We start from the raw sequence: 19,692 nt of genomic DNA, 5'->3' as shown, positions 1-19,692 counted from the left end.
CCTTTAGCTCTTGATATGATGGCTTGGATTTGGTAAGGGGCTCAAATGTTCATCTGGAGAGCTTTCTTATTTGGGACAGTATTAGTTTAAGATATCAATATGTGATGAGATAAAAATTCAGAGTAATTTTGCAAGATATATAAAAGAAGAACTTGAAAAGATGAGGTATGTTTATTTTATTTGTAACAATTTGTTGGCTGGAATCTTAGTGTGATTCTGTCATGGGCCTTGCTTTTAGTAGCATCTGTGGGACACTCATCTGCTTTTTGAAGCTGTTTGTTAATAGCAATTCAGCAGGGCCTGTATTGCAGCAGACCTGTGGGCAAAGTACTGTGTCCTTCCAGTTACAAATACACAAGTAAGTCTAGTTTTAGATAGGAAGGTTTAAGTATAGTGGGAATAATGCTAGATTGATTTGAGAAATTTTGCAGTGACCTTCCAGAGGATTTATATAAAGCCCTTGTCAGTGTATCCTTACCCATTTTAGTCCCAGTAGTAGCTGTGTCCTCGTCAGGTGTGGCTACTCACATTTGCATATATTTATTCCATCCTAGGCCTGCTATTTACCCTGGGTTATCCTTGGATTCAACTATATCATCGGAGGCTCGTAAGTGATATTAGATTTATTTAATTGGAAACTAATCCTTGGGAAATTTCCATTAGTTTTTATCTTTCTCTAACCTTTATACAACTTTAAAGAATCCCAACATTGATGCATTAGAACCTTGTACTTATGGGATAATTTTACTTCGATGGAATTGATTAGATTGCGGGGCTTTAAGCACATTTAACATTGAATGGTTGCGATTTTGTTAACTTATTGTTACACATAGTGTGTTCCTATGTGTGTATAGGAATAAATATGTATTTCTGGATTCACTATTCAGATTGACAGAGACCTAATTTTTGTCTGAGTTGACTCCTCTAAGAGCTATGTATAAAATTACTATGTCTTATATTCTTAAGGCATTTCCAGAATGCCTTGGAGACTGCCGATCAGTCATAGAAATCCAGATTCTTAGATAGGATATAATTTTGCAAGTGGTTTCATAGTATAGAACTTTTTTTTTTTTTTTTTTTTGAGATGCAGTTTCACTTTTGTCGCCCAGGCTGGAGTGCAATGGTGCGATCTTGGCTCATTGTAACCTTTGCCTCATGGTTCAAGCGATTCTCCTGCCTCAGCCTCCTGAGTGGTTGGGATTACAGGCACCCGCCTCCACGCCCGGCTATTTTTTTTATTATTTTTATTTTTTTTATTTTTAGTAGAGACGGGCTTTCACTGTGTTTGCCAGGCTGTTCTCAAACTCCTAACCTCAAATGATCTGCCTGCCTTGGCCTCCCAAAGTGCTGGAATTACAGGCGTGAGCCACCGTGCCTAGCTGATAATACAGAGCTTTTGGCCAACCAGGGTCAAATATCTAGTCTATTGGTCAGGAATTAGAACTAGACATAGGAATACCTTTAATTCATCCAGTCAGAATTTTAAAGGGAGGGTACTAAGATGGAGCTTCTCTAAGAACTCCCATTTCTTCATATTTTCTGTTTATTTATTTACTTATTATTTTTTTTTTTTTGAGATGGGGTCTCGCTCTGTCACCGAGGTTGAAGTTCAGTGGCACGATCTTGGCTCACTGCAACCTCTGCTTCCCAGGTTCAAGCAATTCTCATGCCTCAGCCTCCCGAGTAGCTGGGATTACAGGCGTGCACCACCACACCCAGCTAATTTTTGTATTTTTTGTAGAGATGAGGTTTCACCATATTGCCCAGGCTGGTCTCAAATTCCTGACCTCAAATGACCCTCCCGCCTTGGCCTCCCAAAGTGCTGGGATTGCAGGCTTGAGCCACTGCACCCCACCAGAACTCCCATTTCTTATACTACAAACTACTTTTTAATATTTCAATCGATTTTTATAGTGCTGGTTCTTCATGTATCTGACATACTTGCTCTGTGTGATCCTGACTTCTTCTGCATATTGTTGGGGAGAAGAGAATGAATGGAGCGGACTGTTCAGAGCAAAGCATGTTCTGAACTTGGTAAAGCTGCTCTTCCAGCCAGGAAGGCGAAGTCTAAAGTAGTTGCAGGTGTTGATTTGTCCCTGACAGGAATCATGTTGCAGGTGAAGACAAACAGGATATGTAATAGTAACAGTAGATCTATACACTCTTGAGGTGACCTGTGTGTAAGCCATGGGAAAACTGAAGAAGGTCAGCGTTGATTTCAGGGTGCAAGTCAGCTTTCCTAAGTGATCTCTGTGGTGTCTTACACTCAAGGGTACAAGAGGCAAGAGAGAAGTGCTTAATAGTTCCAGGAAATGGGGAACAGGCATTTATTGTTCCTCTTTTCCTTACTCCCACGCTTCTCTCTTGGTAGCCTTCATGTTTGCCCACATTTTATCAATACAGTATTCATGACTGAAGCATTCAGAAGCATGCTTTACAACTTCCCCAACTCTTGAGGCAGGAAGTAGCAAAAACAATATTTTGAGGATGGGCTGGTGCTTGAAAGAGATGTCGGAGGGGCTGCTGGCCTTGAAGAGTGGCGGGCCTCATTGGTTCAGCAGGACTGATTTCCCGGCTCCCTCAGAATGCGTTTGCCACTCGGACTACAAAAGGGCTCATTGTCAGCTCTCACAGACTCCCAGGGACTAAATGGTCTGCCTTGAAGGCTCTCTTCTTTATGATATTAGTTAAAACTTGGTTCGTTTCACTATATTGCTTGAATGTCTTTAAACTCATTTGGCTCTCTTTGCAGGGTAATCAATGAGCTTATTGGAAATCTGGTTGGACATCTTTATTTTTTCCTAATGTTCAGATACCCAATGGACTTGGGAGGAAGAAATTTTCTATCCACACCTCAGTTTTTGTAAGTGTTTTTGTCCTGTCTCATCTAACATTTTATTGCCTGTGTTCTTAATACATCCTAATAAGAGCTCCATGAGGAGTATGATTTAGCCCCATGCCCCATCTGATGGAGTAACCTAAGGCAACAAATGACTTATCCTCGTCACATAGTCACCGGAAGTCAGGCATTAAAGCCTTGGCTCCATTGCCTTCTTGTTACTCTTTTAGCCAGGGACCACTGACAGCTAGGTTCCAGCATTACAGGAGGCTTCTCAGCCCACCGAGCCTGCCGAGGGACCCGATGCAGCTCCAGAGTACGAAGCAGTGGGCTGGGGAATGGGCAGTCACAGGATAGTGGGGTGTCTTTTCTTGGCCCATCAGTTTTTTACCCATGATTTTGCCCAAGGAAGGGTAAGTTAGCTTGTTAGTCAGCAATTTTAAGCATTTTTATATTAAATACTATGGATTAGCCATTTTACAGGACTGTTCAGAGTTAAAATGAGAGCCTTGAGGTTTGTATGGTCCCAACCCCCTGGGAGTTTGTGCTCTTTGTCTGCTTTTAGGGTTTACTGAAGTAGGATGCTAAGGGCAACAGCTTTGATTTTTGAGACAAACTTGGGTTTGAATCTCAGTCCCCTCAGATAGCAGTTTTTATACTGGGAAAGTCACTTAATCAAGCCTCCAGGTTTCAGTCTGCAAGTCTGTAAGTTGTGGGGGAAACCACTGTCTCACAAGACTGCATGAGGTAAGATACACCGTTGGGAAGCACATAGTGGGTTCTCCATAAGTAAAGCTAGCTGCCATATTCCTGAAGGTGGGGGTAGGAGAGCAGGATTTTGATGAGCTGAGAGGAGATGCGCACACACATAGAAGCATGTAATAGTCGTGTGACCATTCTGTCAGTGAGGCAAAAAGGCTGTCGAAGAAGGGACCAGTTAAATCACCATCTGGGTGTCACAGCCTGCCTGACAATCACGCCTAATCTCATATCAGGGATATGCAGTAATAGCTTGCATTTAAAAGCTTTAAAAAAACAAACAAACCAAACCCTTTCACATCTTGCTAATTTTAATGTTTTGCAGTTCTGTCATTCTTCTAAGGGATCAATGAGGGCAGTAAAACTTGAGCAGGCCTCCTCTTTCTCCCCCTCCTTTTATAGGGTAGGGGTATGTTTTTCAAAGACTTTTCAAATTGTGAACTGTAATTTACAGAGATATACCATATTGGTGGTTGTGGTGTGTGTGTTTTTCTTTAAGAGAATAAAAGGAAACTTGTTTCTCTTCTGAGCCTTGAATTGCCTTCAGGCTAAAAAAACAAATGACCAATCTGGTTTCTAATTATCAAAGGACATAATAACAGCAGGTTTGGCTTTCTGATCTAGGTTTATCAAGTAGGATGGCAGATGCATCAATTAAAAAAAGCTTGGTGCTTTTGGGGGGCAGCCAACAGTTACTTTACTTTAAATGGCCATATTCTAACTTAACGGCTTGTAGCTACTTCTCAGTTGTGGGCAACACAGGATACAAGATTCTAGTGGCAAAATCAGCAGAGCCCTGGAGCCTGCCTTCCACTTGAACTTTCTCTGTTGGTGGAAGTCCTTCTGCTAAATTTTGCATAAAGATCAGATGACAAAATATAGCTCCTTGCAAAAGCAATAACTGCTTTGAAATTACCATAAATTTTTGTTGATTATGTATAATTGGGTATCTTTTTATACTAATTATTTGCATTTAATTTCACTATCTACTTAATCAGTGGAGATGGCTTCCATATTGTCTTAGAGTGAGTAGCAAAGCAAGACAGCCCTAGCATTGCCTTCTGTAAGTGTTCTATTTTATCATGTACTTTGGAGGAATATTATTGTACCAGAAGGCATGGATGTTGAGAAACCAGCACTTGGAAAATACATTTTGATTTAATGGTAAAGCTGTATTTGTTTAAAATGGAGGAGGTGAGTATAAGAAGGTATAACTACCTTTCTAAATGGAATGCTGATACATTTGTATCACCATTTTCCATTCCATTTAAAGTACTTATATCTTCCCTGTACACATTAAATTTTGTGTTTAAAAGGGGTTGTTGGCCGGGCGTGGTTGCTCACGCCGGTAATCCCAGCATTTTGGGAGGCCAGCAGGGGCGGATCACGAGGTCAGGAGATCGAGACCATCCTGGCCAACATGGTGAAACGCTGGCTCTACTAAAAATACAAAAATTAGCTGGGCATGGTGGTGGGCGCCCGTAATCCTAGCTACTCGGGAGGCTGAGGCAGGAGAATCGCTTGAACCCAGGACGGGGAGGTTGCAGTGAGCTGAGATCGTGCTACTGACTCCAGCCTGGTGACAGAGTGAGACTCCGTCTCAAAATAAATAAATAAATAAATAAATAAATAAATAAAAAAGCGGTTTGTTTTCTGTTTTGGGAAGAGGCATGAAGGTATTGAGTATGATGTAAACAGACTCCAGTCACTGACTGCTGTCCCTTCCCAGGCAGGAGGCATGTAGTATAACAAGTAGTGCAGGGTGCAGGCTCTGGAGCCAGGCTCACTGGGTTGGAATCCTGTCACTTTTGAAGCGCTTCACTCAGTGTTGGCTCAATTTTCTTGTTTATAAAACAGGAGTAATAGTAATGCCTACCTCATGGGGTTGTTGTGAAGATCAAATGAATTGATATGCAGGCAGCACCTGGTGTAAGGTAATGCTCGCTGAGTAAGTTCACAGAGTAGCTGCTCTTGTATGAGGTCAAGTATAAAGCCTGTCCTCTTCAGGGTTTCTGCTGTGGACAAGTCACTTGTCATGACTTACTCTTGCTGCCAGGAAGGGTTTAAGCAGAGGTATCAGATCATCCTCTCTGCCTTCAAGCAAAATTTTAAACATTAGGATCTGCTAAGTGGAATAGGTTTAAACACATTCTCAGTTCAGTAATAAAAGAGTCAAGGATGGGAAATAGTTGGAAAATACTACTGAGAGTGTAGGCTTGAGTTTAAATTCTCTTAGCTGTTCTGTGAACTCTTAGTTTATTAATTTTAAGGTGGGAAATCATGTAACCTTCTGGGGCCCCAGCTCTCCCACCATCCGTGAGAAGGGAAGAATGTACCTGGAAGGCAGATTCTGAATACATTTTAAAACATACCCATACTTCCAACATAGAAAGCCTTCTTCCCCCGTCTCCTTTGATGGGCTCAGCTGAGAGCCTTTTAGAAATGCTGTGCAAGGCTCAAACACTCAGGCTGTGGATTTGGCCTTTGAAAGTGAATGTATTTTGTATCCTTTGATCCAGTTTGAGCCGTATTTAGATATACCAAGATGCTATCAGTCATTCTTTGGTTGCTGGGCTTGTGGGTGTAATATTTTTGTTTCCATACTGTTCTGCATGGATTACTTTTATAAGCGGAGAAAAAAACGTTCAGAGTGTGAATTTAGCTGAAATCTGAATACATTTAAGAAACATGAAAAACGAATGCCTTCTGTGGTCAGGTCATGGAGCTGAGTACTGAAAACACAAAGTTAAATAAGACATTGTCCCTCATCGCCTTCAACATGACAAGTGCCATGGGAAGAGCAGGAGAGGGAGGTGTTCTTGGAGGTCAGATAACTATGTGGAAGTGACTTTGTTCTCTTCTCTCCCTTTGTGTCCCCGTCTTTCTGCACCAGGTACCGCTGGCTGCCCAGTAGGAGAGGAGGAGTATCAGGATTTGGTGTGCCCCCTGCTAGCATGAGGCGAGCTGCTGATCAGAATGGCGGAGGCGGGAGACACAACTGGGGCCAGGGCTTTCGACTTGGAGACCAGTGAAGGGGCGGCCTCAGGCAGCCGCTCCTCTCAAGCCACATTTTCTCCCAGTGCTGGGTGCGCTTAACAACTGCGTTCTAGCTAACACTGTTGGACCTGACCCACACTGAATGTAGTCTTTCAGTACGAGACAAAGTTTTTTAAATCCTGAAGACAAATACAAGTGTTCCACAAGTTTCCCGATTCTCATTCAAGTCCTTACTGCTGTGAAGAACAAATACCAACTGTGCAAATTGCAAAACTGACTACATTTTTTGGTGTCTTCTCTTCTCCCCTTTCCGTCGGAATAATGGGTTTTAGCGGGTCCTCGTCTGCTGGCATTGAGCTGGGGAGCTGGGGCTGGGTCACCAAACGCTTCTCAAAAGGACCCTTATCTCTTTCTTGCACACATGCCTCCCTCCCACTTTTCCCAGCCCCCACATGTGCAACTAGAAGAGTTTGCCCATAAAATTGTTCTGCCCTTGACAGGCTCTCTTATTTATTGACTTTTGCCAAGGCTTGATCACAACAATCATATTCACGCAATCTTCCCCTTTTGGTGGCAGAACTGTAGCAATAGGGGGAGAAGACTGAAGCAGCGGATGAAGTGCTTTCTCAGCTTTTGGAATTGCTTCGACCTGACATCCGTTGTAACCATTTGCCACCTCTTCAGATGTTTTCATGAAAAAGTACCACTGAGTCAGTGAGGGCCACAGATGATATTAATGAGATATGAGGGTTGTTGCTGGGTGTTTTTTTCCTGAGTTAAGTGATCAAGACTAGTGGAGTTGTGTCTAACGCAGGGGTTAGGTTTCAACCATGGGGATGCAACCCCTTTGCGTTTCTTATGTAAGGCATACTGGCTTTGTGTACCCAGAGTAGTTGGGTTGCTTTGTGTTAGGAGGATCCAGGTCATGTCGGCTACAGGAAGATGCTCTCTTTGAGAGGCTCCTGGGCATTGATTCCATTTCATTCTCATTCTGGATATGTGTTCGTTGAGTAAAGGAGGAGAGACCCTCATACGCTATTTAAATGTCATTTTTTTGCCTATCCCCCATTTTTTGGTCATGTTTCAGTTAATTGTGAGGAAGGTGCAGCTCCTCTCTGCACGGAGATCATTTTTTAAAGTTAATATAAGCACAGCTAAGGGAATAACATGATTTAAGGTTGAAATGGCTTTAGAATCATTTGGGTTTGAGGGTCTGTTATTTTGAGTCATGAATGTACAAGCTCTGTGAATCAACCAGCTTAAATACCCACAACTTTTTTTTCGTAGGTGGGCTTTTCCTATCAGAGCTTGGCTCATAACCAAATAAAGTTTTTTGAAGGCCGTGGCTTTTCACACAGTTATTTTATTTTTTGACGTTATCTGAAAGCAGACTGTTAGGAGCAGTATTGAGTGGCCATCATACTTTGAGGCAACTAAAAAGGCTTCAAACGTTTTGATCAGTTTCTTTTCAGGAAACATTGTGCTCTAACAGTATGCCTATTCTTTCCCCTGCTCTTAAACAGTGTGATGTGTGTTATCCTAGGAAATGAGAGTTGGCAAACAGCTTCTCATTTTGAATAGAGTTTGTGTGTACCTCTCCATATTTAATTTATATGATAAAATAGGTGGGGAGAGTTTGACCCTTAACTGTCATATGTTTTGTTGTTGATCTGTGGCCACAATAAAGTTTACTTGTAAAATTTTAGAGGCCATTATTCCAATTATGTTGCATGTACACTCATTGTACAGGCGTGCAGACTCACTGTATGTATAAGAATATTCTGACGGTGGGTGACCCGGAGTCTCCGGTGTACCATCTCACCAGTCAGCTGCCTGCGAGCAGTCAGTTTTTTCCTAAAGGTTTACAAGTATTTAGAACTCTTCAGTTCAGGGCAAAATGTTCATGAAGTTATTCCTCTTAAACATGGTCAGGAAGCTGATGACATTATTGATTTTGTCTGGATTATCTTTCTGGAATAATAACAAGCTATTTGAGTTTTGACTTGGCAAGGCAAAACATGACAGTGGATTCTCTTTACAAATGGAAAAAAAAATCCTTATTTTGTATAAAGGACTTCCCTTTTTGTAAACTAATTCTTTTTATTGGTAAAAATTGTAAATTAAAATGTGCAACTTGAAGGTTGTCTGTGTTAAGTTTCCATGTCCGTGCTCTGCTGTCTGTTAGATATCACATAATTTGTGTAACCAGTCATCTCTTGAAGAGCATTTAGGAAGTACCCAATATTTTTTGCTGGATTAATTTCTGGATGCAGAATTCCTGGGTTTTCATTTTAATGAAGGAGGATGCTTCCTAACTTTGAGTGAGGAGTCATACCTGCTTGTAGCATGCTTTATGGCATTTTTATAGCTTCTACTTATGAACCTGAGCCCTGGAACTTTATAAAATTAGATTAATCCCATTTCCTCATGAGGCACACACAGACTAGACAGCAAGTGCCATGACATTCCTGACCGCCCCCCCCCCTTTTTTTTTCTCGAAGGTGAACTCCCAGTCTGTATCTTGGGCCTTCGGCAGGCCAACTTCACTCATCACAAGGTGAGGTGACAGGAATCAGGCTGTATGTATGTCCCTTTTCTATTACTGGGCAAATACTGAAGCAATAGAAAAAGATCCTGCTTATTTAGAAGGACACGTTGCCAGTATCACTGTGTTCTAAGCTACCTTTTGAATGACACTGATCTAATAATAGGCAATGTTGCAGTTGCCAACATCTTCGTTTATTGCCAACTCTGTTTCTGAGGTCCCTGCCCCTCTTACACTTTCAGCAGTAACTTAACACTCTGAATAACTAACCTTTGGAAGAAGTTACTCCTTTCTGGACTTTATACTGTTTGTATCTTAGAAGGCTGGGCTGAGCAAATGGGTTTATTGCCAGTTCACTTGTTCGCCTTCCAGAATGACTGGTGATCAAAATTGGCCAGAAATACCATGTCCCGTGTTTACTTCTTTCTTCAGTCCTTCATACCCTTCCCTCCCTCCATACTTTCCCTCCGGGTCCCTCCCTCCCCCTCCCTCCCTGCCTCTCTCCCTCCCTCTCTCTCTCTCCTTTCTTTCTTTTTTGAGATGGGATCTCACTCTGTCACCCAGCTTGGAGTCCAGTGGCATGATCTCAGCTCGCTGCAACCTCTGCCTCCCAGGTTCAAATGATCCTCCCACCTCAGCCTGCTGAGTAGCTGGGACCACAGCTGTGTGCCACCACACTCGGCTAATTTTTTGTATTTTTGGTCGATACGGAGTTTCACCATGTTGCTCAGGCTGGTCTCAAACTCCTGAGCTCAGGCAAGCCACCTGCCTCGGCCTCCCAAAGTGCTGGGATTATAGGCCTGAGCCATGGTGCCCAGCCTTTCCCATGATTTATATGTGTGGTTTAAGCCTAGGCTCTTTCCTATATGGTCCCCTTATCTCACATCAGCTCTGCTTGTTCCAGTAGGAACCCCATGTTCAGGGGCACACCTGGGCACTGAGCAGTAATGTGCCAGGTACTTTGTGAAAAAGCCTCCAGCTTACGGTTTTTAAAATCTGGCTATACACAAGCATTAAACTTGAGATTTTTTAAAAAATGCAGTTATCTTGGCTCATTCCCATTCTACGTATTTTTGAGGTTCCTAGTGATTCTGATGTTCACTTGGATTTGGGAACTTGTGTTTAAACAAACTTGTGAAATAGTATTATCCCCGTTTTCCAGATAAGGAAACGTAAGCTTCAAATCTCTTGATTAAAATCAGGCAGCAACCAGGTGTGGTGGCTCACGTCTGTAATCCCAGCTGTTTGGGAGGCCGAGGTGGGTGGACCTCCTGAGGTTGGGAGTTTGAGACCAGCCTGACCAACATGGAGAAACCCCGTATCTACTAAAAATACAAAAATTAGCTGTGCGTGGTGGCATTTACCTGTAATCCCAGCTACTCGGGAGGCTGAGGCAGGGGAATGACTTGAACCCGAGAGGTGGAGGTTGCGGTGAGCTGAGATTGTGCCATTGCACTCCAGTCTGGGCAACAAGAGCAAAACTCCGTATCAAAACAAAAACAAAAAACAACAACAAAACAAATAAGCTAGAAGGTGCCAAAGACAGGATATGAACCCAACTCTCAGTAGAGACCTCTGTTGCGGCTTTTCAGTGAAGGAAGCCAAAGCAGATGCAAATAGACAACGTCTCTGTCTTCACGACGTGTCCTTTCTACTGAGGCAGTCAGCTGGGCCCGTTGTAGGCACTCATATTTGTTGAATAAGCAAACAAGTCATTATAATACAATTTCACCAAACTACCAGAGTAAAAGGAAGTAAATTTCTTGGATGAGAGGCTAGGTCTTGAAAGATTGATGGAGAGTTCTGGTCAAGATGGGGGAAGTCACTCATTCTAGCTGGATTTAGAAACAGCAGCAGCAAGAGCAGGAACGTTGGGGAAGACAGAACTGTGTGCCTGGACCTGTAGAATACAGGCAGGGAGTGGCAGGGAAAGGGGCTAGAAAGATAGATGGGGGCTTGTATCAGGAAAACTTGTGTGTGATTGCTTGGACTTCAATCTGTGGGCAGTGGGGAACGTTGAAAAGCCTTCATGTTTGGTCTTTAAAAAGTAGCTGGCAGGCCAGGTGCGGTGGCTCATGCCTGTAATCCCAGCACTTTGGGAGGCCGAGGCGGGCAGATCACAAGGTCAGGAGATCGAGACCAACCTGGCTAACACGGTGAAATTCCATCTCTACTAAAAATACAAAAAAAAAAAAAAAAAAATTAGCTGGGCGTGGTGGCGGGCACCTGTAGTCCCAGCTACTTGGGAGGCTGAGGCAGGAGGATGGCGTGAACCCAGGAGGTGGAGCTTGCAGTGAGCCGAGATAGCGCCACTGCACTCCAGCCTGGGCGACAGAGTGAAACTCTGTCTCCAAAAAAAAAAAGTAGCTGGCAGCCAGGTGTGGTGGCTCACGCCTGTAATTCCAGCACTTTGGGAGGCCGAGGCGGGTGAATCACCTGAGGTCAGGAGTTCGAGACCAGCCTGGCCAACATGGCGAAACCCTGTCTCTACTAAAAACACAAAAATTTAGCTGGGCCTGATGGCAGATGCCTGCAATCCCAGCTACTCGGGAGGCTGAGGCAGGAAAATTGCTTGAACCTAGAAGACGGAGGTTGCAGTGAGCCGAGATCGCACCATTGCACTCCAGCCTGGGTGATAAGAGTGAAACTTCCTCTCAAAACAAAAAACAAAAAAAGTAGCTGGCTGCCTCTGGGGAGTAGAGGGAGAAGGCTGGGAAGAGGAGAAACGAGGTAAGACGACCACGTTTTGTACTGGTTGCTGTGATGCAGGTTTAAGGGAAGAGTTGGTTTAAACCAAGGCAGTGGGATTGGGGACTGGATCGGAGGAACCTCCCTGACAGAGAATTACTGGCACTCAATGAGGAAGAGGAGGGTTTTCTTGAAGGGGTTTCCATTGGCGACCAGGGCTTGGATCTGTGTTTCACACACAAGCTGGGTAAAATGCTATTTCTGGCTGTTGGTGCCGCAGCCATTGTAGATAATTAGGTGCTGGCATCCTAACCTGGAAACCTAGCCACTATTCGCAAGTATATTTCTGTGGAAAAAAACATTATGAGCTCCAAATCCATCAACTTGAATGAAAATGAACTTTTAAAATATGATGTCTTCCTGAAATGGGAACAGCTTTGCAGAAGGCCCCAGTGAGGAAGAAGCAATTCTCTTGATTGTATCACCAGCCTTTAGGGCCCAGTTTAAATGTCATTTCATCAAGGAGAGGGCTATTAGACCTGCAGGCAAGGTGAAATGTCTCCTCACATAGCCCCCGGCACCCTGATCTCTGCCTTTGACACTTGTCCCACCTGTGATCATTTGCTTAATATCCCTCCCATGGTTTGTAACCATCCTCAGGACAGGGACTGCAGCTTATTTACAGCTATTTCCCAGTGCATAGCACAGGCCTGCCACATACAGGTGCTTAAGTGTTTCTTGCACTGAACTGAAATTTGGCCTGCGTAGGAATTTGTCCTGCTTAGGAGAGAGCTAATAATGGCCAAGTCTCCCAGGATCATTGAATGATTTTTTTGTTGTTCATCTAAGGGAATCATAATCCCCTGAAACAGGATATTAGAACAGGTTAGAGACAATGGAAAGAACGGACTCAAAATTAAAATACTTAAAAAAAAATGAGCAGCAAAGCAGCTTCTATCTGCAGTGTGTAATCTGCTAATGGGTATGAGTACTGGGGTGATTTGGGCAAAAGGAGACTTGGTACAGAGTGAAGGCAGGCAAGAACACTTGGGAAGATTAATTGAAGATGTAAATTTAGCTTTCTCTCCCCCGAGGAATTCCCCAGTGGCTTGTACAAATTCACATGTATTTGGAGAGAAGGAGAAACCCCTGCCATGTCATCACGGCCAGAGAGACCCACAGGGAGTGCAGAATTAAATCTAGGTGCTAGGCGTAAGGATTGCTTAGGAAATGAGCTCAGTGTGTCATTTGAAGCCTTAACCTGACCCAGATGACTCTGATCTCTCTTTTCTCTCTGTCAGTGTGTTGGCCTTTTCCTGAGGGCTGGCACTCATCTTCTAAGTGTCCTTGTTGGTTAAAGGCAGTCACTGTTAGCTTAAGGGAGCCTTTGGATTTTGATCATTCCTGTCTTAATGTCGAAGTAGGCTCTAAGGATGTAATAAGATGGCTCTGTCTCTACAGCCAGGCCTTCGTCTGCTCTAAGCCAGTTTTCTCTTGGAGGTGCCCAGACCCCTTACTGGGGAGGAGGGATTGGAACTTTTCATGATCACAGGCGTCAGGTAGGGTTTTCTGACGGCAGGTACCCAAAAAGGACCCTCGCTAAGTTAAGCCAAAGATGAGTTATTGGAAGGATATAAAATAGCGCACAGATTCTAAGGGCCTGCTGAGAACCCTCACATGGATGGGGGACCAGGGAGCCAGGCAGTAGGCATTGATCTCATCACATCTCTTGCTGGGCTAAACCAGCTTCATCTTTGATTCTATTCTTGTATCTCTCCCTTTTAGGATTTGACTCCCAAGACTCACTGCCCCAGCTTGGACCTGGTGCCTCTCCTGTGGCTAGGAATTCAGGGAAAAACATTTGACTGACAGTCCCATTATGGCTACCCTCAACAGGAGAGAGGAAATTTTCCAAAAGCGAATCAAAGTTCTCTTGCCATAAGAAGGAGGACATGGATGCTGGCTGCCTAAGGAGCCCTACCTGGCCCACTAGAGCATGCAAGCCCCATGTTGGGCCTCCTGTGAGGAGCCTCTGGCTTTGTTTCCTTCCAACCCAGGACAAGACAGCATTTCCTTATGTCTCCTCACTCTAGCTCGTCTACCGAGCATTTGCGAGCAATGTGTGCTTTGCTGAAGATTTTGGGGGAGAGGGTGGAGAGCGTTGACATTGGACATCACAGGGAAAGGGACTTCCCACTCTTGAGGGCAGGTGCTGTGTCTGTCCCATTCATCATCACATCCTCAACACCTAGCAGAAAGTTTGGCATGAGAGAGCTTTTTGAGATAAATATTTGTTGAAGAAATGAATACATTTTACAACCTAAATTCCTTTTAGCTATCAACTGGCTCCCTCCCTTTCTTCTCCAAATCCTTCTCTCATGTGGCCTCGCCATCTAATGTCTTGGTCAGTTTGGCTCTCTGGCCCCAAACCTCTATACTCAGTGAAACAAAAGCCTTGCAGTGAGTCGCAACTACCCACCATAGAAAGGCTCATCAGAGTTCTTCACCAGATACAAAGCAAGACTCTAGGTCAGGGAAGCAGGTGGATTTTGTTTTAAAAAAATTAAGGGCCGGGAGCGGTGGCTCACGCCTGTAATCTCAGCACTTTGGGAAGCCAAGGCGGGAGGACCATGGAGTCAGGAGTTTGAGACAAGCCTGGCCAACATAGTGAAACACCGTCTCTACTAAAAATACAAATATTAGCTGGGCATGGTGGCAGGTGCCTATAATCCTAGCTACTTGGGAGGCTGAGGCAGGAGAATTGTTTGAGTCTGGGAGGCAGAGGGTGGTGAGCTGAGATCCTGTCACTGCACACCAGCCTGGGTGACCCGCGAGACTCCATCTCAAAAAAAAAAAAAAAGACTATTTCCTATGTACCTACTACTCAGATTCTGATAAACCCTCTCTAGTGTGTTGAATGGAGGACCAAAATGATATACAGGCTGGGCACAGTGGCTCATGCCTGTAATCCCATCACTTTAAAGAAGAGGGCAGATCACTTGAGCTCAGGAGTTCAAGAGCAGCCTGGGCAACATGGAGAAACCTCAGCTCTACAAAAAATACAAAAAATTAGCCAGGCTTGGTGGTGCACACCTGTGGTCCCAGCTACTCAGGAGGCTGAGGTGGGAGATTGCTTCATTCCAGGAGGTCAAGACTGCGGTGAGCTGTGATCGTGCCACTGCTCTCCAGTCTGGGTGAAAGAGTGAGGTTCTGTCAAAAAAAAAAAAAAAAAAAAAAAAAAAGACATATACATGTCCTAATTCCCAGAACCTATGAATGTGACCTTATTTGGAAAACAAAAGGTCTTTGCAGATGTCATTCAGGTAAGGATTTTGAGATGAATAGGCCATCCTGGATTATCCGGGAGGGCCCCGAGTCCAATGACAAGTTTCCTACAAGAGATTTGACAGAAGAGGAGAAAACACAGGCGCATAGAGAGGAGAAGGTGATGTGGCCAAGGAGGCAGAGATTGGAGTGACGTGACCACAAGCCAAGCAAGCCAAACAACACCCGGGGCCACTAGAAGTTGGAAGAGGCAAGGCACAGACTCTTCCCTCGAGCCTTTGGAGGACGTGTGGTTTTGCTGACACCTTGAGCTCAGACTTCTGGCCTCCAGAACTGGAGAACTCCAGAACCGTAGAACAATTTCTATTGTTTTACATCATCAAGTTTGTGGTAATTTGCTACAGCAGCCTAGGAAACTAATACACCCTTTTTTTTTTTTTTTTCTGAGATGGAGTCTCGCTCTGTCACCCAGGCTGGAATGCAGTGGCCGGATCTCAGCTCACTGCAAGCTCCACCTCCCGGGTTTTTGCCATTCTCCTGCCTCAGCCTCCCGAGTAGCTGGGACTACAGGCACCCGCCACCTCGCCCGGCTAGTTTTTTTGTATTTTTTTTTAGTAGAGACGGGGTTTCACCGTGTTAGCCAGGATGGTCTCGATCTCCTGACCTCGTGATCCGCCCGTCTCGGCCTCCCAAAGTGCTGGGATTACAGGCTTGAGCCACCGCGCCCGGCCAATACACCCCTTAAAGTAGTGTACTAACCTCCTCACCATCTTCTCTCAGCTCCATCAATGCAACGTGCCCCTTTCTGCCTTTCAGACATGGCACACTCTCAACTCTATCTCTGGCAAGGGGCATTGGCAGTCACATTTCATCGCTTCAGGTGAGCCATTCATGCTCTGCCCAGCATAGAAACATGCATGCCTGGGCGCAGTGGCTCACGCCTGTAATCCCAGCACTTTGGGAGGCCGAGGTGGGTGGATCACTTGAGGCCAGGAGTTTGAGACCAGCCTGGCCAACATGGTGAAACTCTGTCTCTACTAAAAATACAAAAATGAGCAAGTCTTATAACCCAGTCTCAAAATAAATAAAGAGATTAAAAATAAAATTTAAAGAATTAAAAAAAAGGGTTGAGCACCATCACTCTACCACCTAAGATAGCCTGGCTGCATCTCTTCTTTGCTCCCTGAAGAAGCTTCAACTAATTTAGAAGCTGACCATTAGGCCTCTCTGTACATCCCAATATTGGTCTACTTTTGTCATAGACCACTGTCATTGGCAAAACTTTGCAAAAATAAAATTTTAGATTTCTTATATAAGTGCAAAGATCCTTTAGGCCAGAGGGTACCAAAAAGATGATCTAAATCAGAGATTTTCAAACTATTTTTAGACACAGTACTCTTTGCTTGAATGAAATTTTAAATCCTAACAGGTAAAAGACAAGTGAAGCTGATCTAAATTGGGAAGGAAGAGAGGGGTCATGGCTAGTGCTGTTTCAACTCCATCCCAACCCTCATTTCAGTCGCTTTATGCCCCCGTTCTTTAACAAATCCTGTGAAACACTCCTGACTTCTCTTGTTAAAAAGGATTCTTTCAAGCTGGGTGTGGTGTTGCGCACCCATTGTCCAAGCTTCTCAGGAAGCTGAAGCGGGAGGATTGTGTGAGCCCAGAGGAGTTTGAAGCCGCAGTGGCCTATGACTGCACCTGTGAATAGCCACTGAACTTTAGCCTGGGCAACATAGCAAGACCCTCTCTCTCTCAAAAAAAAAAAAAAAAAGAAAAAAGAAAAAAAAGGATTCTTTCTAATTTGCCCTAGTTTCTGGGCCTCTGCTGCAGGGAACAGCATCTTTCCTAGTCTTTGTTGGTTTTTTAGGAGCCAATAATCCCCCTTTTTGTCTGAGTTTGGAATCAACTGAGAGATAAGCACAATTATTAGACAGATAAAACATGTTAGCGCTATTTCTGAGAAAGTCTGGATTGGAAGATAATAACTTAGGGGTGTAGCCATGTGGACTTTCTAAGACTGAACCCCAGAATTTGAAAGACTCTCCTGGCCACTGGCACAGCGAGGCAAGGACAGTGTCTACTGCAGCAGGCTCACCATGGGGAAAAGCAGAGCAGGCAGCTTCTGGAGGCCCAGCTGGCTTTATACAGTCTGAGCTCAGTTCTTTCATCGACTCACCCATTACATAGGCCTCCCCTTGGGACAAAAATTAAGACCTTCTTATTACTTTTTCTTTTCAGGAAATTGCCTCTCTTTGGAAACCCAAGGAGTAAGGAATATGTATTTCTCTCTAAGAATGTTCACTTCCATTTCCATTTACGAGGCAGAGAAGGTTCCACTTGGAGACCCAGGACCCAAGTCAGGCATATTAGGTATTAGTCAGATAGTCAAGTTAGGCTAATAACTATAACAAACAATCCCCTCTCCGTTGCATATTATAATAGAGATATATTTCTTGTTTAAATCAGAGTCCAAAGCCTGTCATGGTGGCTCACACCTGTAATCCCAGCCTTTGGGAGGCCAAGGCAGGCAGATCACTTGAGGCCAAGAGTTTGAGCTCAGCCTCACCAACATGACGAAATCCCCTCTCTACTAAAAATACAAAACTTAGTGGGGCATGGCAGCTCATGGCTGTAATCCCAGCTACTCAAGAGGCTGAGGTGGGAGGATCGCTTAAACCTGGGAGCTGGAGGTTGCAGTGAGCTGAGATTGTGCCACTGCACTCCAGCTTGGGTGACAGATTGAGACTCTGTTTCAAAACCAATCAATCACAATCAATCAATCAATCACAGTCCAATGTGGATAGGCAGGTGGGGTGGTGCAATCAGGAGGAGGCTCTCTCTGTTCCATGCAGTTATTCAGGGACTCAGGCTGCTTTCATTTGTCTTTTTCTTTTTCTTTTTTTTTCTTTTTTTTTCTTTTATTATTTATTTATTTATTTATTTATTTTTTTTTTGAGACGGAGTCTTGCTCTTTGCCCTGGCTGGAATGCAGTGGCATGATCATGGCTCACTGTAGCCTTGACCTCCCGGGCTCAGTTAATCCTCCTGCATCAGCCTCCCAAATAGCTGGGACTACAGGCACCCGCCACCATGCCTGGCTAATTATTTGAATTTTCATAGAGACAGGGTTTCACAATATTGGCCAGGCTGGTCTTGAACTCATGGGCTCAAGTGATCCACCTGCCTCAGCCTCCCAAAATGCTGGGATTACAGGTGTGAGCCACCACGCCCAGCTCTCCTTTCATTTATTGCAGAGAATTTTTTTTTAAAAACTCTTGTGTGCCGTAATAAGAACTATCAATTGCTCCATCATCTCGCAGGACCTCAGAGTCTCCACTGACTTTTTTGCAGGTGGTGAACAGAATGAGAAAGATTAAGTGGAGGATTGTGCAGGAGACTGAAGGGGCCAGGCTGAAAGTAGCATACATCATTTCTGCCCACACACTATTGACCAGCACTCATCACATGGTTCCACGAACCACAGGGAAGCCCCGAAACGTGTCTTTCTGCATGCATAGGAGGAAAATTAAGTTTGGAAAACACAAAGTATTGTCCCAGTACAGTATCACATTCACATAGATACAGCCCAGTCAACAAAACCAATTATACAGCAATTCATATCTTTACTCGGAGAAGTCTAAAGAACAGATCAACAGCTTGATGAATTTTTACAAAGAGAGCGCACCTGTACAACTAGCACCCTGATCAGAATAGGTGACATTGGCCAGGTGTGGTGGCTCACACCTGTAATCCCAGCACTTTGGGAGGCTGAGGCGGGTGGATCACTTGAGGTCAGGAGTTCAAGACCAGCCTGGCCAACACGATGAAACCCCGTCTCTACTAAAAATACAAAAATCAGCTGGGCGTGGTGGTGAGCACCTGTAATCCCAGCTACTCAGGAGGCTGTGCAGGAGAATCGCTTGAACCTGGGAGGACAGAGGTTGCAGTGACCCGAGATCATGTCATTGCATTCCAGCCTGGGTGACGGAGTGAGACTCCATCTCAGGAAAAAGAATAGGTGACATTATCAGCCCTGAAGAAGCCTCTTGAACCCCCTTCTAATCATCAACCCCCCAAGTGAGCACCTATCCTGACTTGTACCCATATAGATTAGTTTTTAAATATTCTACAAATAAACTCATACCATATGTATTCTTTTGTGTTTGGCTTCTTTTGTTCATATTGAACATCATGTTTGTGGGAGTCACCCACGTTGTTGTATGTAATTGCAGTGCTTTCATTCTTGTTGCTGTATTGTCTTTTATGGTATGAATATGACATTATTTACCCATTCTAATGTTGATGTGCATTTGGGTAGTTTGTTGTGTTTCTGTTTTGTTTTTTGTTTTTTTTTTTTGATATGGAGTCTTGCTCTGTAGCCCAGGCTGGAGTGCAATGGTGTGATCTATCTCCACTCACTGCAACCTCCACCTCCCGGGTTCAAGCAATTTTCCTGCCTCAGCCACCCGAATAGCTGGGATTACAGGTGCCCGTCACCACACCCGGCTCTTTTTTTTTTTTTTTGTATTTTTAGTAGAGATGGGGTTTTACCATGTTGGCCAGGCTGGTCTTGAAC

General features: G+C 44.2%; 1 protein-coding gene across 1 annotated transcript in view; it reads left to right on the top strand.

Annotated features, from left to right (window-relative positions):
• DERL1 (derlin 1) overlaps positions 1-8,734 on the top strand; it is a 29,781-nt gene extending 21,047 nt beyond the window's left edge. The window contains exons 6-8 of the mRNA XM_045398639.2: positions 555-607; positions 2,753-2,863; positions 6,492-8,734. Coding sequence (XP_045254574.1) covers positions 555-607; positions 2,753-2,863; positions 6,492-6,630 — 303 coding nt within the window. The 3' untranslated portion in view covers positions 6,631-8,734. The remainder of the gene's footprint in view (positions 1-554; positions 608-2,752; positions 2,864-6,491) is intronic.
• Positions 8,735-19,692: the final 10,958 nt, after the last annotated feature.

Source organism: Macaca fascicularis, chromosome 8, assembly GCF_037993035.2.
Source record: "Macaca fascicularis isolate 582-1 chromosome 8, T2T-MFA8v1.1".
In the NCBI taxonomy this organism is placed as follows: Eukaryota; Metazoa; Chordata; class Mammalia; order Primates; family Cercopithecidae; genus Macaca; species Macaca fascicularis.
The sequence above is the reverse complement of the archived record's forward strand: the minus strand, read 5'-3'. Positions and strand labels throughout refer to the sequence as shown.